The sequence below is a fragment of the Notolepis coatsorum genome (genome assembly GCF_963971535.1).
Source record: "Notolepis coatsorum genome assembly, chromosome: 5".
NCBI classification, from domain to species: Eukaryota; Metazoa; Chordata; class Actinopteri; order Aulopiformes; family Paralepididae; genus Notolepis; species Notolepis coatsorum.
The window spans coordinates 78,876,244-78,899,750 of record NC_140169.1 but is presented as its reverse complement, the minus strand read 5'-3'; the positions used below and the strand labels follow the sequence as shown (position 1 = coordinate 78,899,750).

Here is a 23,507-nt window from a genome sequence, read left to right as displayed (position 1 = left end):
AAGGGAGAACACAAAAAACACAAGAGTCCATGAAATATGAAATTGCGGCACTGTGCCTTTAACAGGCAAATTGCGGCACTGTGCCTTTAACAGGCGAACAGGCTAAGGGACCAGGGCTAAGGGCCAGGGCTAAGGGCCAGGGCTAAGTGTCAGGGCCAGGACCAGAGCTAAGGGCCAGGGCTAAGACCAGAGCTAAGTGTCAGGGCTAAGTGTCAGGGCCAGGACCGCTTACAGGGATGAGGACAGGGTTACGACGGCGGAGGCCGGGCACGAGGACAGGGACCCGACGGCGGAGGCCGGGCACCGGGACGGGAGCCCGACGGCGGAGGCCTGGCACGGGGACAGGGGCCCGACGGCGGAGGCCTGGCACGGGGACAGGGGCCCGACAGCGGAGGCCGGGCACGGAGATCCTCCTCCCGTCCCTACACCGAGTAGGGCTCTGCTGCTCAGGAAGGAATCCTCCTCCTCCTCCTCGGATGGTGCAGACGGGCAGCGCAGAACAAAGGGGGTCCGAGGGGAAATGGGATGGGCACACGCCATCCTCCCGTGGAATAATAGGGAGCGACGGCGAGCCGGGGTCCGAGGGGAACGGGATGAGCACATGCCATCCTCCCGTGGAATAATAGGGAGCGACGGCGAGCCTCACCCCAGGAACGAGGATCACGAAGAGACGCCTTCCTCCCGTGGAATCGGGAGCGATGGCGAGCCGGCTTGACGTCTGGAGTGGGAACACTGGAAACCTCCCGTAGAGAATTAGAGAGCGAAGGCGGTGTCCCACTCCAGGCAAACGGCGACAGGTGGTGATGGCTGGCACGTCGTCTCACGCCGGAGACGAGGCAGGTGATGGTAACGTACAGAATACAGAATGAACACAGAGTCCAGAACACAGAACGACCCGACAAGGACTGGAGGGGAGTCTGCAACCTAAGTACTCTCCCGAGCTGATTGCAAACTCCCAACAGGTGCGTGAAGGTAGAGGAAGAAGAATGTCCAAGGGTGGGGGCTGGTGAAGAGTAGGAGACAGGGAAAAGTTCTCGCAAGGGTGGGGGCTGGTGAGGAGAGTAGACAGGGAAAAAGGTCCAGGGACAGGCGAATCCTCACAGAGAGTTTTTTCAACCTGTAACTTGTTCCTGTCAGAGACCAGCAGGGCTGAGTCGTCCGCAAACAGGAACAAGTTGCAGTCACAAGCTGACGACATGTCATTTGCATAAATTAGGAACAGTAGCGGTCCTAGTATGCTTCCTTGTGGAACACCACAGCTCACTGTGAGGGGGGGGGATAAAGTACCGTTTACCTCTACCATCTGTTCTCTCCCCTCCAGGTAGGATTGCGTCCAGCTCACTGATAGACTATCAAAACCAATTGCTTTTAGCTTGTCAATCAGAATGGTGTCGAAGGCCTTTTGTAGGTCCAGCATGACCATGCCGCAGTATTTGCCCGCGTCCACCTCTTGTTTGATGTGGTCGTTTAAATAGAGAAGGCATGTGTCAGTGGAATGGGATGTTCTGAAGCCAGATTGGAATTCGTAGATTAGATTTTTTTCCACAAGGTACTTTTCGACCTGTTCGTATACTATTTTTCCATGACTTTCAAGATGGAGGTAAGGATAGAAACAGGGCGGTAGTTGCCTGGGTCTAATTTGCTGCCCTTTTTGTGCAGGGGTGTTACTCTCGCAATTTTGAAGTCCTTGGGGATGTGTCCCTGTTTTATGGAGAGGTTTATTATGTGTGTGATGACTGGGTGATGGCGGCTGCTGAGTCTCTGAGGAATTTGGAGGGGATGTTGTCATGGCCAGTGGCCTTGTTCGGTTGGAGGGCGCTCAGTTTTTTGAGTACCTCATCTGTTGTTACCATTTCCAGTTTGAAGTCATCTTTGTGGACTCCTAGGTTCTTGTAGTATGCTACTATGTGTTCTACCCCATAATGCCCTGAGTGGGAGGGTAGTTTGTTTACCAGTGTTGTGGCTATGTTTGTGAAGAAATTGTTTAAGTAATTGGCCACATCCAGCTTGTCTGTGATGAGCGTGTTGTCCGTCTTTATGTTTATGTTTGAGAATCTGGTTTTAAGTTTTTTACTGCAGCCTAGTTGATTATTGAGTAATTTCCAAAGTTCACATGGTTTGTTTTTGTTTTCCTCAGTTTTGTCATTGATGCATTTTTTGCAGTTTTGATCATGGAGTTTACGTCATTTCTTAGTCTGTTTCTTTCCAGTTTGAGTTCAGTCACGTGGGCTTGGAGTTCACTGCTTGTGCTTTTGGTAAGCTTTGACTGACTTTTACGAAACTCAGAGCATTTTTTGTCTCTGGTTTTCATAGCGGTCAGTATTTCAGTGTGCATCCACGGCTCAGCACGATTCTTTACCCTGGTGGTTGTTTAGTATTGTTGAAAATGTGGTTTTGAAACCAAGCCATGTTTCTTCAACCATTGAGCTCATCTGACCAGGTAATCATGAGTATATAATTCTAATAGTGTATTCTATCTATTGTTTTTACTATTTTGGTTTCCTAATATCATCAGAGGAGCAGTGTTGAATGGAGACTGGTCAAATGCAATTAACCCTTTCCTGGAAAGATTAAAGCATTAGGTACACACCTACATTTTTTTCCTCAAATGTAAAAACTAAGATCTCATCTAATTACACTCATCTATCTATCTATCTGTCTATCTGTCTATCTATCTATCTATCTATCTATCTATCTATCTATCTATCTATCTATCTATCTATCTATCTATCTATCTATCTATCTATCTATCTATCTATCTATCTATCTATCTATCTATCTATCTATCTATCTATCTATCTATCTATCTATCTATCTATCTACCTACCTACCTACCTACCTACCTACCTACCTACCTACCTACTACCTACCTACCTACCTACCTACCTACCTACCTACCTATCTATCTACCTACCTACCTACCTACCTACCTACCTACCTACCTACCTACCTACCTACCTACCTACCTACCTACCTACCTACCTACCTACCTACCTACCTCCTATCTATCTATCTATCTATCTATCTATCTATCTATCTATCTATCTATCTATCTATCTATCCTATCTATCTATCTATCTATCTATCTATCTATCTATCTATCTATCTATCTATCTATCTATCTATCTATCTATCTCTCTCTCTCTCTCTCTCTCTCTCTCTCTCTCTCTCTCTTCTCTCTCTCTCTCTCTCTCTCTCTCTCTCTCTCTCTCTCTCTCTCTCTCTCTCTCTCTCTCTCTCTCTCTATCTATCTATCTATCTATCTATCTATCTATCTATCTATCTATCTAATCTATCTAATCTATCTATCTATCTATCTATCTATCTATCTATCTATCTATCTATCTATCTATCTATCTATCTATCTATCTATCTATCTATCTATCTATCTATCTATCTATCTATCTATCTATCTATCTACCTACCTACCTACCTACCTACCTACCTACCTACCTACCTACCTACCTACCTACCTACCTACCTACCTACCTACCTACCTACCTACCTACCTACCTACCTACCTACCTACCTATCTACCTACCTACCTACCTACCTACCTACCTACCTACCTACCTACCTACCTACCTACCTACCTACCTACCTACCTACCTACCTACCTACCTACCTCCTATCTATCTATCTATCTATCTATCTATCTATCTATCTATCTATCTATCTATCTATCTATCTATCTATCTATCTATCTATCTATCTATCTATCTATCTATCTATCTATCTATCTATCTATCTATCTATCTATCTATCTATCTATCTATCTATCTATCTATCTATCTATCTATCTATCTATCTATCTATCTATCTATCTATCTATCTATCTATCTATCTATCTATCTATCTATCTACCTACCTACCTACCTACCTACCTACCTACCTACCTACCTACCTACCTACCTACCTACCTACCTACCTACCTACCTACCTACCTACCTACCTACCTACCTACCTACCTACCTACCTACCTACCTACCTACCTACCTCCTATCTATCTATCTATCTATCTATCTATCTATCTATCTATCTATCTATCTATCTATCTATCTATCTATCTATCTATCTATCTATCTATCTATCTATCTATCTAATATTGTCTGACCGTCCACCCTCCTCTGTTTTGCAGGTACATACGCACCATGTATCTGGGCATACAGAGTCATCGACAGAAGGACAACCAGCGGCGCTTCTACTGGGCCATGATGTACGAATACGCCGACGTCAACATGCTGCGTCTGCTGGAGACCTTCCTGGAGAGCGCCCCGCAGCTGGTTCTGCAGCTGTGCATCATGATCCAGAGCAACAGGGCTGAGCGGCTACAGTGTAAGGGTGGTGTTCCCCAAGGCTCCATACTGGGACCGAGCCAGTTTCACCTTCACTGATATATTATTATACAGTATATATATTAATCGCATGATTGTCCATAGTTAACTCGCGATTAATCGCAAATTAATCGCATTTTATTTTTATTTTTTTTCTACCTTAAACGGATTTTCTTCAAGTTCCAAGTTTTAATACTTGGACAAATGCTTGCTTTATGCAGCCATTTAACACAAAAGGATGACCCTCATGCATTGCAAATTTGCATCAAATTCAAAACAGAGTGATGCAGAAAATAACTTAAAAGAAAATAATAATTTAAAACAATGAATAAAGTGTGCATGAAATAATAGGGGAAAGGAAACGTTAGGAACTTGTTACATTCACCCACACAAGGGCGGAGTAATCACCCCCCCCCTCTCTCTCTCTCTCTCTCTCTCTCACACACACACTCTCCCAGCTCTCTTTCTCTCTTGCCCCTTCCTCATCTCTCTCACCCCCTCTCTCTCTATATCTCACACACACACACACACACACACACACACACACACACACACACACACACACACACACACACACACACACACACACACACACACACACACACACACACACACACACACACACACACACACACACACACACACACTTCAGAAACAAACATAGTATCAATGAGAGCATCAACAATACACCTGAGTGAAATCTAGTAAAAAAAAATTATAAAAAGATATATATATTTTTTTCTTAAAAGTTAATCGTGAGCTAAAAAAAATAGTGGCGTTAATAGAATCGGGTGATAACGCGTTAATACCGCGTTAACTTTGACAGCCTTAATATATATATATATATATATATAGACAATTTTAGTGGGATGTTGATGTGTTTCTATAGGAAATGGCTAAAAGTGCAGTTGATTTCCTGTTGCAGTGCAAGGAAACTACTGTATTATGGGAAGAAAGGGTCATTGCGTTACTTTGTAGTGTGTGAACGCACATTGGTGCCAAGCTACAAGCAAGTTAGCATAGTTGTGCATGGGCTGACCACCCCTTCATACAGTTAGCATAGTAGTGAATGGACAGACCACCCCTTCATACAGTTAGCATAGTGGTGAATGGACAGACCACTCCTTCATAACAGCTAGCATAGTAGTGAATGGACAGACCACTCCTTCATAACAGTTAGCATAGTGGTGAATGGACAGACCACCCCTTCATACAGTTAGCATAGTGGTGAATGGACAGACCACTCCTTCATAACAGCTAGCATAGTGGTGAATGGACAGACCACTCCTTCATACAGTTAGCATAGTAGTGAATGGACAGACCACCCCTTCATACAGCTAGCATAGTGGTGAATGGACAGACCACTCCTTCATAACAGCTAGCATAGTGGTGAATGGACAGACCACTCCTTCATACAGTTAGCATAGTAGTGAATGGACAGACCACTCCTTCATAACAGCTAGCATAGTGGTGAATGGACAGACCACTCCTTCATACAGTTAGCATAGTAGTGAATGGACAGACCACCCCTTCATACAGTTAGCATAGTAGTGAATGGACAGACCACTCCTTCATAACAGCTAGCATAGTGGTGAATGGACAGACCACTCCTTCATACAGTTAGCATAGTAGTGAATGGACAGACCACCCCTTCATACAGTTAGCATAGTAGTGAATGGACAGACCACCCCTTCATACAGTTAGCATAGTAGTGAATGGACAGACCACTCCTTCATACAGTTAGCATAGTAGTGAATGGACAGACCACTCCTTCATACAGTTAGCATAGTAGTGAATGGACAGACCACCCCTTCATACAGTTAGCATAGTGGTGAATGGACAGACCACCCCTTCATACAGTTAGCATAGTGGTGAATGGACAGACCACCCCTTCATACAGCTAGCATAGTGGTGAATGGACAGACCACTCCTTCATAACAGCTAGCATAGTGGTGAATGGACAGACCACTCCTTCATACAGTTAGCATAGTAGTGAATGGACAGACCACTCCTTCATAACAGCTAGCATAGTGGTGAATGGACAGACCACTCCTTCATACAGTTAGCATAGTAGTGAATGGACAGACCACCCCTTCATACAGTTAGCATAGTAGTGAATGGACAGACCACTCCTTCATAACAGCTAGCATAGTGGTGAATGGACAGACCACTCCTTCATACAGTTAGCATAGTAGTGAATGGACAGACCACCCCTTCATACAGTTAGCATAGTAGTGAATGGACAGACCACCCCTTCATACAGTTAGCATAGTAGTGAATGGACAGACCACTCCTTCATACAGTTAGCATAGTAGTGAATGGACAGACCACCCCTTCATACAGTTAGCATAGTGGTGTATGGACAGACCACTCCTTCATACAGTTAGCATAGTAGTGAATGGACAGACCACCCCTTCATACAGTTAGCATAGTAGTGAATGGACAGACCACCCCTTCATACAGTTAGCATAGTAGTGAATGGACAGACCACCCCTTCATACAGTTAGCATAGTAGTGAATGGACAGACCACTCCTTCATACAGTTAGCATAGTAGTGAATGGACAGACCACTCCTTCATACAGTTAGCATAGTAGTGAATGGACAGACCACCCCTTCATACAGTTAGCATAGTGGTGAATGGACAGACCACTCCTTCATACAGTTAGCATAGTAGTGAATGGACAGACCACCCCTTCATACAGTTAGCATAGTAGTGAATGGACAGACCACCCCTTCATACAGTTAGCATAGTAGTGAATGGACAGACCACCCCTTCATACAGTTAGCATAGTGGTGAATGGACAGACCACCCCTTCATACAGTTAGCATAGTGGTGAATGGACAGACCACTCCTTCATACAGTTAGCATAGTAGTGAATGGACAGACCACCCCTTCATACAGTTAGCATAGTGGTGAATGGACAGACCACTCCTTCATACAGTTAGCATAGTAGTGAATGGACAGACCACTCCTTCATACAGTTAGCATAGTAGTGAATGGACAGACCACTCCTTCATACAGTTAGCATAGTGGTGAATGGTGATTAGGTGGTAGGTAGGTTCATAGATATAAAGACTAGATGACTCACCTGCTCTGCTGGCCAACGGAGACCGACGTTGCCACATGGCGGCCATCTTGCTACAGGGTAGCACACCCACTCATAACATGAATCTTTATATAGTGTACTATTGAAATAACCATAGCTCGCAAAATTTTCAACCGTTTGGTTTGTTAAAAACGTCAGAGATGTAGTTATCATACTGCATACTTATAATCGACTTTCATATGAAAATTAATACAAATTCTTCCAAGCAAGAATCATAGCCACGTTAATAACGTTTGTAATAAACCAAACCGTTGTAAATCCGTCAAGATTTCAGCAAGTTAAGAGTATTTTTGTTTGTGCAGATCACTCACCTTAAAGTACTAGCACTGTAGCAAGATGGCCGCCGGTGAACTAAAGCGGGAGACTCCGCCTTGAGCCATCTAGTGTTTATATCTATGGGTCGGTTAGCCACAGCAAAGATTACAGCCTAGTTGTTGATGGCAACATTATGTTTTCTTTTTCTCACCATGAGCCCTGAAGAAGTAGGCCTATAATCATCTATGGATACTATTTGGAGACCAACAGCAAATAAGTGAAACATTTGGAAAGATCCATCAGTCAGCAGCATTTCTTCATCAAAGGTCACACGACGTACAGTAGATGTTGGTTTTTAGTGTGCTTCTTCCATCTACCATCAGCTTCAATAGAACTGGCACCAAGGTCTGGCACCAAGCAGAGCATTAGAACAGGTATTATGACGTAATGACCCTTCCTTCTTTTATAGTCTCTTGCACTTTTATTGTGTTTGGTAAAAACAACTGACAGGAAATCAATTGTAGTCCATTCTAGAATGCTAGTTCTTGTTTGTTTTTGTTGTCAAGCTGAAACTGTCTTGATGTGGTTTTTGTATAATTTTGTGATATTGTGATATTGATGTTATTCTGCATATGTCAACACTAAGACACTTCAATAGATAATACTTATAATGTGAAATTTGGGTCACAGAACCTGCATCTGGAACGCATGCGTGTGTAACGTCCCCAGGCCCAGCCCTTGCTGGGCCGGTTATGATTATGACATTGGACATTCCTTACCCCCTGACAATGGTCGCTTACCTGGTTCCCTACCTCCCTCTAGTGGCCAGAGGAGCCTGATGGTGCAGGCGGCCATCTTGGTATGGTTCAAGATAATAGAGTTAATCTCTAATTATTTATTATCTTGGGCCATCCCTGTCTTTGTTTGATGTCGTCCCCCTGTCTGGTTATTGTGTGTGTTATTGCTTTTTGTGTCTAGGTTAGTCTTTATTGATTCTGTGTTTTGGCCTGGCCCTGCCAGGTGTTGCTCGTTGTAATTAGTGTTTGTATTTAAGTGTGGGTCTGTCATCACTTCCTCGGGGCGTCATTGTCTCCAGTACCCTCCTTGTTACCCTCACTTACCTCCGCGTTCCCTTGCCCATCGTGCCTCTCCCGTGCCTTGCTTCATGTTCTTGAGTGTTGTAAGTAGTTTATGTATTCCGTTTTCGTTCCTCTTTTGTTTCTCGTGTCTCAGTCCGTTTTGTATTAGTGCCAGCTCTGCTGTGTCTGTTGTCTGCCAAGTAAAGTCAAGATATATCCATGTTACCCTGCCGTCTCTGCCTCCTCTCTTCTTGGTCTGCATATTGGGTTCTCCTCTTCTTCCGTCGCCTCCTAATCCTAACAGAATGACGCCACCATTAAAGAACCCAGCGGACCGAGTGACAGGGACAATGACCATCATCAATAGCATGATGCATGGGGATCATGCAAGCTACACCCCTGCTAAATGGATTTTTCTGTTAAAACGAATCCAGTCCGTCGTGGATGAGTGTCCGGAACAGGAGCCGCAGATGGATGTCTTGACCGGCCAGGTCACAGTCCTCATGGAGAGGTGTCTTTTGGCATCTGCGGCTCGCCGGGTCTCCACAGCTGGTGTAGCCCCTTCTGCTAACTCAACCCCGTTTGGTAGCTTTCCCCCCGCAGCTAGGCAGCCGCTAGCTTCCCCCCCGCAGCTAGCCAGCCGACCAGATGTCCACAGCTAGCACAGCCCCGCCCGTTAGCTTCGCTCCTACAGCTAACCAGACGTCTACAGCTAGCACAGCTCCGCCCGTTAGCTTAGCTCTTGCAGCTAACCAGACGTCCACAGCTAGCACAGCCCCGCCTGTTAGCTTCGCTCCTACAGCTAACCAGACGTCCACAGCTAGCACAGCCCCGCCCGTTAGCTTTGCTCCTACAGCTAACCAGACGTCCACAGCTAGCACAGCCCTGTCTGCTAGCTTAGCCTCCGCAGCTAGCCAGGCTTCCCCAGCTAGCACAGTCCCCACTGCTAGCTTAGGCTCCAGGTTCACGGTCAGCCTAGTTCTGGAAGCTGACCAGATGTCCACAGCTAGTACTGTCCCGCCCGGTAGCCTAGTCCCTATAGCTGGCTCAGGCCCCACGGTTAGCCTAGCTCCCGCAGTTCACAGACCTCCAAGGCCTAGCAAGGCTCGGAGGGCGAGCGGGGCTAGTACCGCTAACAAGGCCTCCACAGATGATCCGGCCTTCGCTGCCAGCCTGGCTCCGGTCAGCATAGCCCCGGCTGTCACCGTTCCAGGCTCCTCATCTCCGGATCCTACGCCACGCCTCGCCGCCGAGACCGGTCCGGTCTCCACGTCCTGCCCAACCTCTACACCTGGTCCGACTGCTACACCGGATCCCAGCTCCTCGACTGGTCCTGGCTTCTCGTCTGATCCTGGCTCCTCGACTGGTCCTGGCTCCCCGTCTGGTCCAGCCCTACGCCGTGATCGGCGCCCTGGTCCTCGCAGTGGTCCTCGCCGTGGTCTTCGCCGTGGTCTGCGCTGGATCCTGCTCCGGGGTTCGTCGCCGCCGCACCTCCGTTCCGGCTCTCCTGATCCGGTCCCTAGTCCAGCTCCCCTCTCCGGGCTTCTGCACCTGTCCCCACCCCCCCTCGTCGGGCCTCTGCTCCCAGCTCCAGCTCCCCTCTCCAGCTCCCTGTTTCTCTCCCCGCCTCCCCTCTCTGGGCTTCGGTTCCCATCCCCACCCCCCCTCTCCGGGCCTCTGCACCCGTTTTCAGCCCCCCTGGCTGCTATGCCCCTCCTGGGTTTTTTGCTCGGGCTCCCGGCCCAGGTCTCCTGGTCCTCTCCCTGGGTTCGTTCCGGGGTCCCGGCTTCCTACTTCACCCGTGTCCGGACGTTGTTCTCGGGGGTCTGGAAGCCCCCCATTGAGGGGGAGGTACTGTAACGTCCCCAGGCCCAGCCCTGGCTGGGCCTGTTATGATTATGACATTGGACATTCCTTACCTTCTGACAATGGTCGCCTACCTGGTTCCCTACCTCCCTCTAGTGGCCAGAGGAGCCTGATGGTGCAGGCGGCCATGTTGGTATGGTTCAAGATAATAGAGTTAATCTCTAATTATTTATTATCTTGGGCCATCCCTGTCTTTGTTTGATGTCGTCCCCCTGTCTGGTTGTTGTGTGTGTTATTGCTTTTTGTGTCTAGGTTAGTGTTTATTGATTCTGTGTTTTGGCCTGGCCCTGCCAGGTGTTGCTCATTGTAATTAGTGTTTGTATTTAAGTGTGGGTCTGTCATCACTTCCTCGGGGCGTCATTGTCTCCAGTACCCTCCTTGTTACCCTCACTTACCTCCGTGTTCCCTTGCCCGTCGTGCCTCTCCCGTGCCTTGCTTCATGTTCTTGAGTGTTGTAAGTAGTTTATGTATTCCGTTTTTGTTCCTCTTTTGTTTCTCATGTCTCAGTCCGTTTTTTGTATTAGTGCCAGCTCTGCTGTGTCTGTTATGTCCCGTTTTGTAATCGTGTCGTCTGCCAAGTAAAGTCAAGATATATCCACGTTACCCTGCCGTCTCTGCCTCCTCTCTTCTTGGTCTGCATATTGGGTTCTCCTCTCTTTCTGTCGCCTCCTAATCCTAACAGCGTGCATATGTACCATATATGCCAGTTGAAGGTCTTATGACCAAAACATTAAACACAGTAACATGTTGCAGGTGAAGAGGTGTGCAAAAGCATCCTTTCAATAGGTGATACTTGAAATAGAAATATATTCTCTACAAGGTCGATTTTGCACGTCTTTACTGTATGTGCAGGATGACAAGTCTTCTACAAACACCCATGTCCCTGGTTTTGAAACCAATTCTAATACTTCCATGCATGGTTACCACAACAGATCAGAAGTATTATTATTCCTACAATTCTATAGAAAAACCCAACATAATGAATGACAGTTGCTATAGCATGTTCCATAATTTTTCATGTTCTGTAATAGCGTGAATAGGAGTGGATCCTATTGCAGAAACACACAGGAGGCAGATGACGGAGAAGAACTAGCAGGCAGGTTTAATGGCAAAAGACAGAGGATAACTTGAGGGGGAATAGCTGACTAGCTCCGCTGGCAGGCAGACGGGATCAAGAACTACTAATAGTAGCGGCAAGTGGCAACAAGTAACACTTAACACACAGGTACAGACTAACTAGGGGCATGGACAGGTATACACAAGGACATGTATAAACAAGGACATGTATAAACAAGGACAGATATAAACAAGGACAGGTATAAACAAGGACAGATACACAAGGACAGATATACACAAGGACAGGTATACACAAGGACAGATACACAAGGACAGATACACAAGGACAGGTATACAAGGACAGATACACAAGGACAGATATACACAAGGACAGGTATACACAAGGACAGATACACAATGACAGATACACAAGGACAGGTATACACAAGGACAGATACACAAGGACAGATACACAAGGACAGATATGAACAAGGACAGATAAACAAGGACAGATACACAAGGACAGATATACACAAGGACAGATATGAACAAGGACAGATAAACAAGGACAGATACACAAGGATGAATGAATGAATGAATGAATGAAAACTTTATTTAACAGATTGCAGAATGGGTACAATACAGTACGGCTCAATACATACAATTGTTAAGGGGATGCAGACCTGAGAAAGACGTTTGTCTTGTTTCCATCAGGGTCCCCCATTTTCAATTCATATAGACATATATGACATACATGACATACAGATAGTCAGTACTGCTACATCTATACATTTATGACATACCAGATTTGCAAATACAGTACTGTTTGTGATACAGAAGGAGTCAAGAAAAGGGAGTATATACATTTGACGTAGAAAACTGTACATTGGAGGAGGTTGGGTGGGGGGGGTTGGGTACATTGGGATATTGACAACCATACTGGGTAATTTACATTGGAGGTGGTTGGGGGGGGGCACACTGTATAAACAAGTAACACTGTACATTGAGGGGGGGGGGGGAGGAGACACTGTACAAACAAACACAATTGTACATTGAACTATTGACAAAACCATACTAGGTAAATGACTGTACATTGGAGGGGGTTGGGTTAGGATATTTACAGGGGCCAGTGTTGAATTGCAGTCTCCCGTAGGTGTCCCTTGAGAGAGGTTTTGAAAGTGGGTAGTGATCCACATTCCTTTACAGCTTTGGGTAGGGCGTTCCACATTGATGTGGCATAATTGCGAAACGTGTTTAGTCCCTTATTTGAGCCGAATCTGGGTTTAACATGATTTGTGGAGCTCCCTCTGGTGTTGTGATCGTGGTATTCACTGACCTTTGGGAAGTATTTTGACATGTACATGGGTACCTTGGTCGTGTAGTGTATCTTGTAGACCAGGCCCATTGCAAGTTGTTGTACTCTGTCGTCTACTCTAAGCCATCCTAGGTTGTCAAAGTGGGCAGGGGTGAGGTGGGTTCTAGGAGTAAGGTCAAGCAGTAGTCTGACCAGTTTGTTTTGAGATGTTTGTAATTTTGTTTTTAGCGCCTTTGAGGTGCTTTGGTACCATGAGGTGCAAGCATAGTCGTAGTACCCCTGAATGAGTGCTCCTGCCAGAGTCTTCAGGGTGTTCTTGTTTACCAGAGAGGAGATCCGGTACAAGAATCGAGTTCGTTGGTTGACTTTTTTTATTACATTGGATGCCATTTTGTCACAGGAGAGATTAGCCTCTAGGATGGAACCCAGGTAGGTAATTTCATCTTTCCTTGTGACAATATTGTCACCCACTGTAACTGAGAAGCCGTCGGTCTTGCTGAGTTTGTTATTTGAACCGAAGAGAATGGACTCTGTTTTGCCCATGTGTAATGATAGTTTGTTATCAGCGAGCCATATGCAGATTCTGCCTAGTTCCGAGCTGAGGGTTTTTTCAACCTGTAACTTGTTCTTGTCAGAGACCAGCAGGGCTGAGTCGTCCGCAAACAGGAACAAGTTGCAGTCACAAGCTGACGACATGTCATTTGCATAAATTAGGAACAGTAGCGGTCCTAGTATGCTTCCTTGTGGAACACCACAGCTCACTGTGAGGGGGGGGGATAGGGTACCGTTTACCTCCACCATCTGTTCCCTCCCCTCAAGGTAGGATTGCATCCAGCTCACTGATAGACTATCAAAACCAATTGCTTTTAGCTTGTCAATCAGAATGGAGTGATTGACCGTGTCAAAGGCCTTTTGTAGGTCCAGCATGACCATGCCGCAGTATTTGCCTGCGTCCACCTCTTGTTTGATGTGGTCATTCAAATAGAGAAGGCATGTGTCAGTGGAGTGGGATGTTCTGAAGCCAGATTGGAATTCGTAGATTAGATTTTTTTCCGCTAGGTACTTTTCGACCTGTTCGTAGACTATTTTTTCCATGACTTTCGAGATGGAGGTGAGAATAGAAACAGGGCGGTAGTTGCCTGGGTCTAGTTTGCTGCCCTTTTTGTGCAGAGGGGTCACCCTCGCAATTTTGAAGTCCTTGGGGACGTGTCCCTGTTTTATGGAGAGGTTTATTATGTGTGTGATGATTGGTGTGATGGCGGCTGCTGAGTCTCTGAGGAATTTGGAGGGGATGTTGTCATGGCCAGTGGCCTTGTTAGGTTGGAGGGCGCTCAGTTTATTGAGTACCTCATCTGTTGTTACCATTTCCAGCTTGAAGTCGTCCTTGCGGACCCCTAGGTTTTTGTAGTAAGCTACTATGTGTTCTACCCCATAAAGCCCTGAGTGGGAGGGTAGTTTGTTTACCAGTGTTGTGGCTATGTTTGTGAAGAAAATGTTTAAGTAATTGGCTACATCCAGCTTGTCTGTGATGAGCGTGTTGTCCGTTTTTATGTTTATGTTTGAGAATCTGGTTTTAAGTTTTTTACTGCATCCTAGTTGATTATTGAGTAATTTCCAAAGTTCACGTGGTTTGTTTTTGTTTTCCTCAGTTTTGTCATTGATGAAATTCTTTTTTGCAGTTTTGATCATGGAGTTTACGTCGTTTCTTAGTCTGTTTCTTTCTAGTTTGAGTTCAGTCACGTGGGCTTGGAGTTCACTGGACAGATATACACAAGGACAGATATGAACAAGGACAGATAAACAAGGACAGATAAACAAGGACAGATACACAAGGACAGATATACACAAGGACAGATATGAACAAGGACAGATATAAACAAGGACAGATATGAACAAGGACAGATATAAACAAGGACAGATATAAACAATGACAGATATGAACAAGGACAGATATACACAAGGACAGGTATAAACAAGGACAGGTATACACAATAAGACACAGCTGGTAAGACACGCATGTGAGTGGCCATCTTGAATGAATGAATTATCTTTATTGTCATTGTCACAAGAATGGTACAACTGGGTCTGAAGGAAAAAACACAAAGAGGGAGAGAGAGAGGCCACAACCATGACATGTTCTTATGCATTGTAATGATAATGCACAGCGATAATATGCTGTTTGTGGTATAAGGAAAAAATATCTGTATTATTAATGTCATAATTTAGGGGATTTTTTTTACCATTTTTTTTCCATTTCTGGGCACTGTCTGATGGTATTATGGTATCAACCCAAAAATTGCTGCTACAACTTATTGAGCATACAACATTATTGAGCATGGCAATGGTTATGATTGGGCATATATAATGTCCCAAACCTCTATACATTATGCATCTCAAATGATTCCTTGGAGTCCCAGCTTTCCAATGGTGTATGCCACTTGTATGTGGCACCTACTGATGACTTCGACCTTGACCTTAAGCTTTCAACTACCCCGAAAAAGCACTTATTTGAGGTTAGGGTTAGCCTTGAGGTCTTCAGTAAGGTTTAATTTCATTTCATTTCAAAAAAGATTTTACTCGAAAGGCAACTGAGGTTTTCCTCATTTACAGTCACGTTGAGTGTATACAGAGTTAAGCAAAAAAGGCATGTTAAATCACACAAAATATAAAATCATAACAATAAGACAAGTAAGGATAACAATCAATTAAAACATGTACAACTTGATTGACAAAGGTTGGAGATAAAGGTTTTAAACTCTCCAACAGTCGAGAGAATCTCAAGCTTTAAGGACTGTTTGAGTTAATTTCATGAGCTAGAGGGGCATCATAGCAAAATGCAGATTTACCCTGTTCAGAGCAAACTAGAGGCACCTCAAGGACCAGCCAGTCATTAGAACGATAGGTTATGTATATAATCTAGTTATATGAGTACTGGCTAAGCGTCCCGCTCTTTTTGATCAAATTTTTATTATTATTCACATGAAACAAGACAACACATTAACCACAATCACAATACATAGAACTTCACAAGAAAATAACAAAAACAATAATAATAATACAGACTAACAATTATACAGACAAGAGAAAAGAAAACAGAGTTCAACCTTCTAAATTTTAATTCCAAGGGGTACTATCTAATAAATGGTCTTTCCCAGTGTTCAGCCCTGATTCCCGGCCGTGTGACCCTATATTAATAAAACGTACATCTCCAATCCACCACAAGGACCATCTTTTGCGAACACGACCCGAAAACAGAGCAATGAACCTTCATGAAAAAACAAAAACCTGTAGAGGTGTTCCATAGACTCACAGAGACCGTGTAAAAGTGGCCAAACAGTGAAGAAATAGTTAAATAGTTAAATAGCTGCCCCCCCATAATATCCCCAGCTAAACTCAAGATGACAAGACAAAAAACAAGACAGACAAAAACATTTCCTCCTCCCCCTCCCAAGAGACCGCCGGACTCACCCGAACACGCACCCCAACCCCGCTCAGCCGCACACTGCGGTCTTTACCTTCTCAGCTGCTGCGAACCACAGGTCAATTCCAGCCTGCCCCACCCCAATCACCCGGGCTGTGGATATCTCAAGATAAATCACATCCAATAGAGTTAGGGACCAGTTAATCATTGTAAGTTTCTCAGGCTCCTTCCATCTCATTGCTATTAGCTTCTTCGCTGCTGTGACGCCCGCTAGGACAACCCTTTTCAGTTGTACAGACGCGGGTAGTGTCGTTATATCGTTCAGGAGTAGCGTAACAGCTGTGAATGGGATAGTTAAGCCACACAGATCTGAAACTTTGTCCGTTATTGACCTCCAGAAGCGGGCCACTGGTGGGCAATCCCAATACATATGCATATAAGTGCCAGTGGCCTTTTGAGAGCACAAAGTACACCGAGAGTCGGTTATCAGTCCCATAGCATACAGCTTCCTAGGTGTAAGATAGGTTCTATGAATATAATTAAAATTAATTTGCTGGTGATTGGGGTTGCGGGAAGATAATGCCACATTTGCCCAAACATCATCCCAGTCAAACTCGGGGTCCAACTCCGGGATATCCACACGCCAGATTGTATCCAATGATAAATTTTTATACGTGGATTGAATTAAGAGCGTATAAAAGTCGGAGACAAACCCTCTGGATGTCGTCCTGTCCACTATGAGCCTGAGGAAGGGGTGTGGGTGCAAGGCTTGAGCCCACGGTACGCCATGCGCCCTCAGTGCTGACCTTAGTTGAAGGTAAAGAAAGAAGGACTCGCCGGGAAGATCATAAAATTCTCTTAAGTCCTGAAACGCACGGAGGCCTTTCTTATCATAAATATCCTCCAGAGTATGCACTCCCCTCCTTTGCCATTGAGGAATATTAACCGGCTTGTGTCCAACAAGTAATTGCTGGTTATTAAAAATTGGAGAGTCCAGGTGCCAAGGGCATTTAACCCCACACGACCTCTGTACATTACGCCACGTTTGGATCACGTGAGTTATGATCGGTCCATACCTCAGCCGGCATTTCGAAATAGAGACAGTGGAGTACACTACATCCTGCAATCTTAGCGGAGATACCGCCGCCGCTTCTAAGGAGCGCCACGATACAGCCTCTACAGGGTCTAGCCAGCACATCAGAGGTCTCAGTGAAAAGGACCAGAAATAAAGTTTAAAATCAGGGATTGCGAGGCCCCCATCTTGTTTTCTACGTTGAGTAGTAGCCCTTTTGATTCTCGGGCGTTTGTTATTCCAGATAAACTTAGATACCATCGATTGTACCTTGCGCCAGTGGTCTATTGGAGGGGGCAGGGGGAGCATTGAGCTAATAAAATGTATCCTAGGCAGGATGTTCATTTTGATTATGGAAGCCCGGGCTTGTAAGGAGTTAGGAAGGGACGACCACCTGTCTAGATCCTGGCGTATTTTATCATAAGTACCTGTGAAGTTGTACTTAGTAGTTTGGTTCAGCGTGGGGAATATCTCTATGCCCAAGTATTTAAAATGTTCTACTATGGGGATATCAGCTGGTAGTCGTACCGCCTTGGCCAGTTCATTAAGAGGTAGGCAGGCTGATTTGTTCCAGTTAATCTTAAAACCTGACAATTTACCAAAGTCGTCGATTATCCTCAATAATTTTGTGGCCGACCGGGAGGGGTCGTCCATGAAAATCAGCAGGTCATCCGCATAGAGAGCAATTTTGTGTGGAGTATTGTTGACCATTATGGGGACGATGTCCTCCGATTGCCTAATAAATTGGGCCAAAGGCTTGAGGGAAAGCGCGAACAGTCCCGGGCTCAGAGGGCAACCCTGTCTAGAAGATCTGGAGACTGGAAAGAGTGTGGAACAGTTTTTGCCTGTCAGTATCATCGCAGACAGCGAGGCATACAGGACTTTAATCATATGAATAAAACTCTTTCCAAGACCCATGACCTCAAGTACCTTCCACAGGTATGACCACTCAAGTCTGTCAAACGCCTTCATGGCATCCAAAGACAGAACTGTGGACGGAGTTGTATTGTCTTTACTGTTATCGATTACATGCAACAGCCTCCTAAGATTATCTGCAGCCAGACGCCCCGGGATAAAACCAGTTTGATCGCAGTGTACCAATACAGACATAAATCTCTGCAGGCGACGGGCCAGCACCTTGGCAAACACCTTTAAATCGGGCCCGAGAAGACTCAAGGGTCTATAGCTACCACAATCATTGGGATCTTTGTCCTTCTTGAGAAGTAAAGAAATCAACGCCATATTGACATCTCTTGAGAACTCCCCTTGTTCGATAGCGTAATTGATCATATCGAGCATCAATGGACCCAGTTGGTCCCAGAAAGCTAAATACACTTCGGGTGGAATACCATCCCAGCCTGGTGCCTTACCCCTCTGCATTTCAACAATAGTCTCCCTCAATTCTACGAGAGTAATCGGTCTCCCCAGTTCCTTGGCCTCTTCCTCAGAAATGTGGGGTATCTCAAGCCCGCCAATGAACGATTCAAATTTAGAGTCATCAAGATTACCCTCTGAGCTATATAACTGTGAGTAAAACTCTTTAAAAGTGTCATTGATCTTTTTCGAATCAGTAGTGACTGCACCCTGGCTCGTTCTAATCAAGGGGATATCCGAGAAATGATCATTTGAGCTTATTTTCATTGCCAATAGATGGCTAGGTCTGGAGCCGTGAAAATAGTAATTTTGTCTTGTCCTATGTATCAAGAACTCAGACTGTTGTTTAAGTATGGAGTTTATTTCTTTTTTGACTATCTTACGTTGTGTGTTTAGTCGTTCATTATAGTTAGTTTGCAAGGATGCGTATAGGTCCGCATATAATGATTCCAGTCCTTCTAGCTTTTTTGACCGGGATTTTCGCAAATTGGAGGCAAATAGTGTGACATGACCCCTGATAAATCCTTTCAATGCGTTCCACAGGACCCTGGGGTCTTCTACTGTGCCAACGTTGATCTGCAAAAATTCAGCTAGTTTACTCCTGAACTCAGAACAGAAGTCATCGTTCTTTAGCAAGGTCGAATTAAAACGCCATCTGGGAGCTCTTGCGGAGAGCCTGCCAAAGGTTGCCGTAAGGAAAATCCCCTTGTGGTCTGAGAGAGCCAAGGGAACCAATGAGACATCGAAACTATCAAACATATTAGGGGACGCGAATGCATAGTCAATTCGAGAGAAGCTTTTGTGTCTGGCTGACAGGTGAGAGTAATCTTTGAGGGTGGGGTTGCATAAGCGCCAAAGGTCTGTGAGCCCCGTGTCTTTGGCCCACATCCTAAGGGCCTTAGAGGACCGTTTTTGGTCGCTCGTTTCAGAGGGCCCGGACCTATCCATCTCCGCATCCCAGCACGCATTAAAATCGCCACCCACAATGAGAGCGTATCCATTAAGTTCCAACATATTCTTCGTGATTGTATTATAGAACGCTGAATCAAATGTGTTAGCAGCATACAATGCTATTATAGCCATCTTCCTATGCAAGAATTCAACTTTTGCTATAGTAATCCTTCCCTCCGTGTCCGACCATACATCCAAGATTTTGATATCAAGGTTACGTCTTGTAACTATGACTACTCCTTTCGTCTTATCATCGGCTGAGGATGAGGAGATAACGTGATATTGCCGATTTGCCAGTCTTGACACGTCACCTACCAATAAATGCGTCTCGCTAAGGAGAGCAAGGTCAATATTTCTCCTCTTCAATAGCCAAAGGACACTGGCACGCTTGTGTGGGGCGTTAAGCCCTCCTGCGTTCCAAATTAAAATATTCAATTTAGCCATGGTCGAGCTTGTATAAATGCGTTGAGAACATACCAGTGCAGCCAGGCTGAGTACAGAGGTGCTGATCCCGGCGGGCCCGGACGGTCAATCCCAGGAGTTCAGAGGAGGAACAATTACACACATTTAAGACAACAGTACATAAAACACATAAAAATACCACCCCAGCTACAGCCCCACCTCCTTCTACTCTAAACCCTACCCCACCCGTCCTATTATAAGGCCCCCTATACCCACTCTCCAATCTCCACCCTCTGCCCCATCCACTGAGGATGGTCATCTTCCTATCACTTCCCACTAGAGACATGGATCAATAAGACGCTCCCCACTCCAACCCCCCTCTAAATAAACCCCTGAGTAAACCCCCACTAGTCCAATAAACACAAATAATAAAAAATTCAATAAAGATATCGGTCGAAACCCACCTGAGCCCTGGCCCCAACATGAGACAACCATAATGGTAAAAATAGCCATTATTAAATAATAACTCCACATCAACCTGCAACCATCTATTTCGAATCTGCGCTTCAACGTCGCATTGTAATAGCCCAAAAGGGTATAGGAAAATTCAAAACAAAATTAAATTAAAGCATCCCAGCCGATAGTCTAAGGCCGGATCGGGTCACAGGTTAATTGTGCAAAATTGTGTGAACAATGTCAATTAAACAATGACAAAAAAAAAGGGAAGGAAGGGGGAAAAAAAGGTGTTATGGTCAAAGTGCACCCCTTTAGCTGTCCCTTTGATCAGGCACAACGGCTGAAATGACATAACCTATGTAAGAATAGAATTAAACACATTCATTAATTAATTAATTAATCCGGGGATGGTAATAGGCAACACCTGACACCACCTGTTATCATACATTGTTTCAATAAAGATATCGGTCGGAGCAGTTACAGTAGTCCAAGGTAGGATCGAATCACAGTTAAATTGCTCATTCAAATGCCATTAAAACAGCGACAATAATTATTATATAATTACTCAGCATCAACCCTGTAACCATCTACCTTGGAGTCTGCATATTAATGTCGCAACGTTATAGCATAAATGGATCACGGAAAATTCAAAACGAAATTAAGGCAAACCAGCAGTTAGTCCAAGGTAGAATCGGATCACATTTAAATCGCGCATACAGATGACATAAAAACAGCGACAATAAGAAAGAAAAAAGAAAGGAAAAGAGGGGCATGGCTAAAGTGCAAGCCATATAACCATATAGCCATGAAGTGCAAGCCATACCCGACCCAACCTGTTATCATATATTGTATATGCATATTCAACCGACCTTGGCTTCTACTATGGATCCCAAAGTTCAAAACAACCCGCCATAGATATCAAGCAACAGACTCGGGTGTCTCCGCGAGATATTCCTTCGCTTTAGCCAACGACCAAAACAAACGCTGACCACCGACCTTCTCCAACACAGATAATTTCGCGGGAGCGAATAACGTGGGTCTCAGGCCTAGTTTCCATAGCTTAGTCAGGACCACCTTGTATTCGGCTCTCTGTGCTTGAACCTCCGGTGTAAAGTCCTCGAAAATGGCCACTTTGTGATCGCCAAGCCTCAGATTACCCCTTCTGGCACGAGCCGACCGCATGATGAGTTCCCTCTGCTGGAGTCTGTTCAGCTTGACTATGATGGGCCTCGGCTCTTTGTTCACGCCGGGAGAAAACCTGCCCGCTCTGTAGGCCGATTCGCAGATAGGAGGCAAAGGGAGGACGTCCGTCCCCAGTATCTTCTGCAGCAGTTCGGGCACGGTCTCAGAGAGACGGCCCTCACCGCTGGTCTCCGGTACTCCAACAATCCTGACGTTGTGGCGTCTATCCCGGGACTGCATCTCCTCCATTGCCGACTGTAGTTTGTTGACTTCAGCCTGCCTAGCCAGCAGGGCGGATTCGAGACCCGCCATCTTCTCACACTGTAATGATACCTCCGTCGTTAGCATGGCTATTTCGTTAGCATTAGCCGATGAGGCAGCGTGAATCGTCTCCATCTTGTCTGTCAGCGGTACTACCGCCAGCCGTATTTCCTCTGATATCTCACGACGGAGGCTGACACAGAAATCCGCCAACACTTTCTTCTGTGCTTCAGCGATGCGTGTCTCAGAGTCTGCGTGTAGCTTGGTCATGACCAAGAGCACAGCTTCGCTTAACTCCCCGACAGCGGGAGACGGTGTGGCTAGGCCCGGCGGTGACGGCTTGCTGGTTGTGGCGCATGGTTTCATGGCTCTGGTTTCCACCCCCGTCATCGTAGAAAGTCGAAAAAAGTCGATGAATGTATACTAAACACGACGACTTAGCAAACAAATAAAAAACAAATAAAAATAAAATAAAGACTAATGGGGAGAAACGTATATTCAGCACGGTAGAAGGGAGCTCATGTGAAACACGTCTACTCCATGATCGCTCAGCTCCGCCCCCGCTAAGCGTCCCGCTCTTATGCCATACCGAGATATACCTCATCTCCTAGTACCTACTGTACTACATAACGAAAAAACTAAACACCCTTGCACTTGACCAGGCCCCGCCCCAGTGACTTACTATAAGACACCGGGCGTGGTCACCACTCACCCTTCCTCGGGAAGAGTTTTCCATCAGAAAAACCCCCCCAAGGGACCTCAGGGCACGCTAAGAGCGGGACGCTTTGCCAGTACTCATATAACTAGGTTATATACATAACCTATCGTTATATACTCATACTGGCATTGCGTCCCGCTTTTATGCCATACCGAGATATGGGGTAGAGCGGACGCGAGGCCCGACAGCCACCCGCCGGGCCGACCCACCTCATGGTGTCGGCCGGGCGGGGCACTGTTTCAACATGCCAGAGGCAAAGGACTGATGCCACCTGCTTCATAAACACTGAGCACCAGCGGTGGTTGCAACCAGCAACCTCCACTGTGGTGTGCATCCATGAAGGGGTTAATGAATAAATGAACTAAAAACACCACCAATACACTGTAGAATGGGCTAGCCCATATACACAACGTTAAGGGGATGCGGACCAGAGAACCCAGTCCTGCATCCATTCATAATATTCACAACAAGCACACCAGCCCTAGACCTCAGCCCATTCACCCATGAACAGGTAAACAAGCCCGCGCAATACTCCCAACAGTAAACACAGATTGACCGTCAGCATGAATGGTTAAGAGGAGGGAAGACTTTAGACAGACATCCCTCAGCGGGGAAACAAACAGAAACAGTAGCCCAGCATATAGCATAGCGTTAGCC

General features: G+C 45.5%; 1 protein-coding gene across 1 annotated transcript in view; it reads left to right on the top strand.

The window, feature by feature from the left end:
* Nucleotides 1-23,507, top strand: part of xkr6b (XK, Kell blood group complex subunit-related family, member 6b) — a gene marked incomplete at both ends in the record, with an annotated part of 347,851 nt that overhangs the window by 318,025 nt on the left and 6,319 nt on the right. The window contains one exon of the mRNA XM_084314614.1: nucleotides 4,139-4,335. Within this exon, the coding sequence (XP_084170740.1) occupies nucleotides 4,139-4,335 (197 nt within the window). The remainder of the gene's footprint in view (nucleotides 1-4,138; nucleotides 4,336-23,507) is intronic.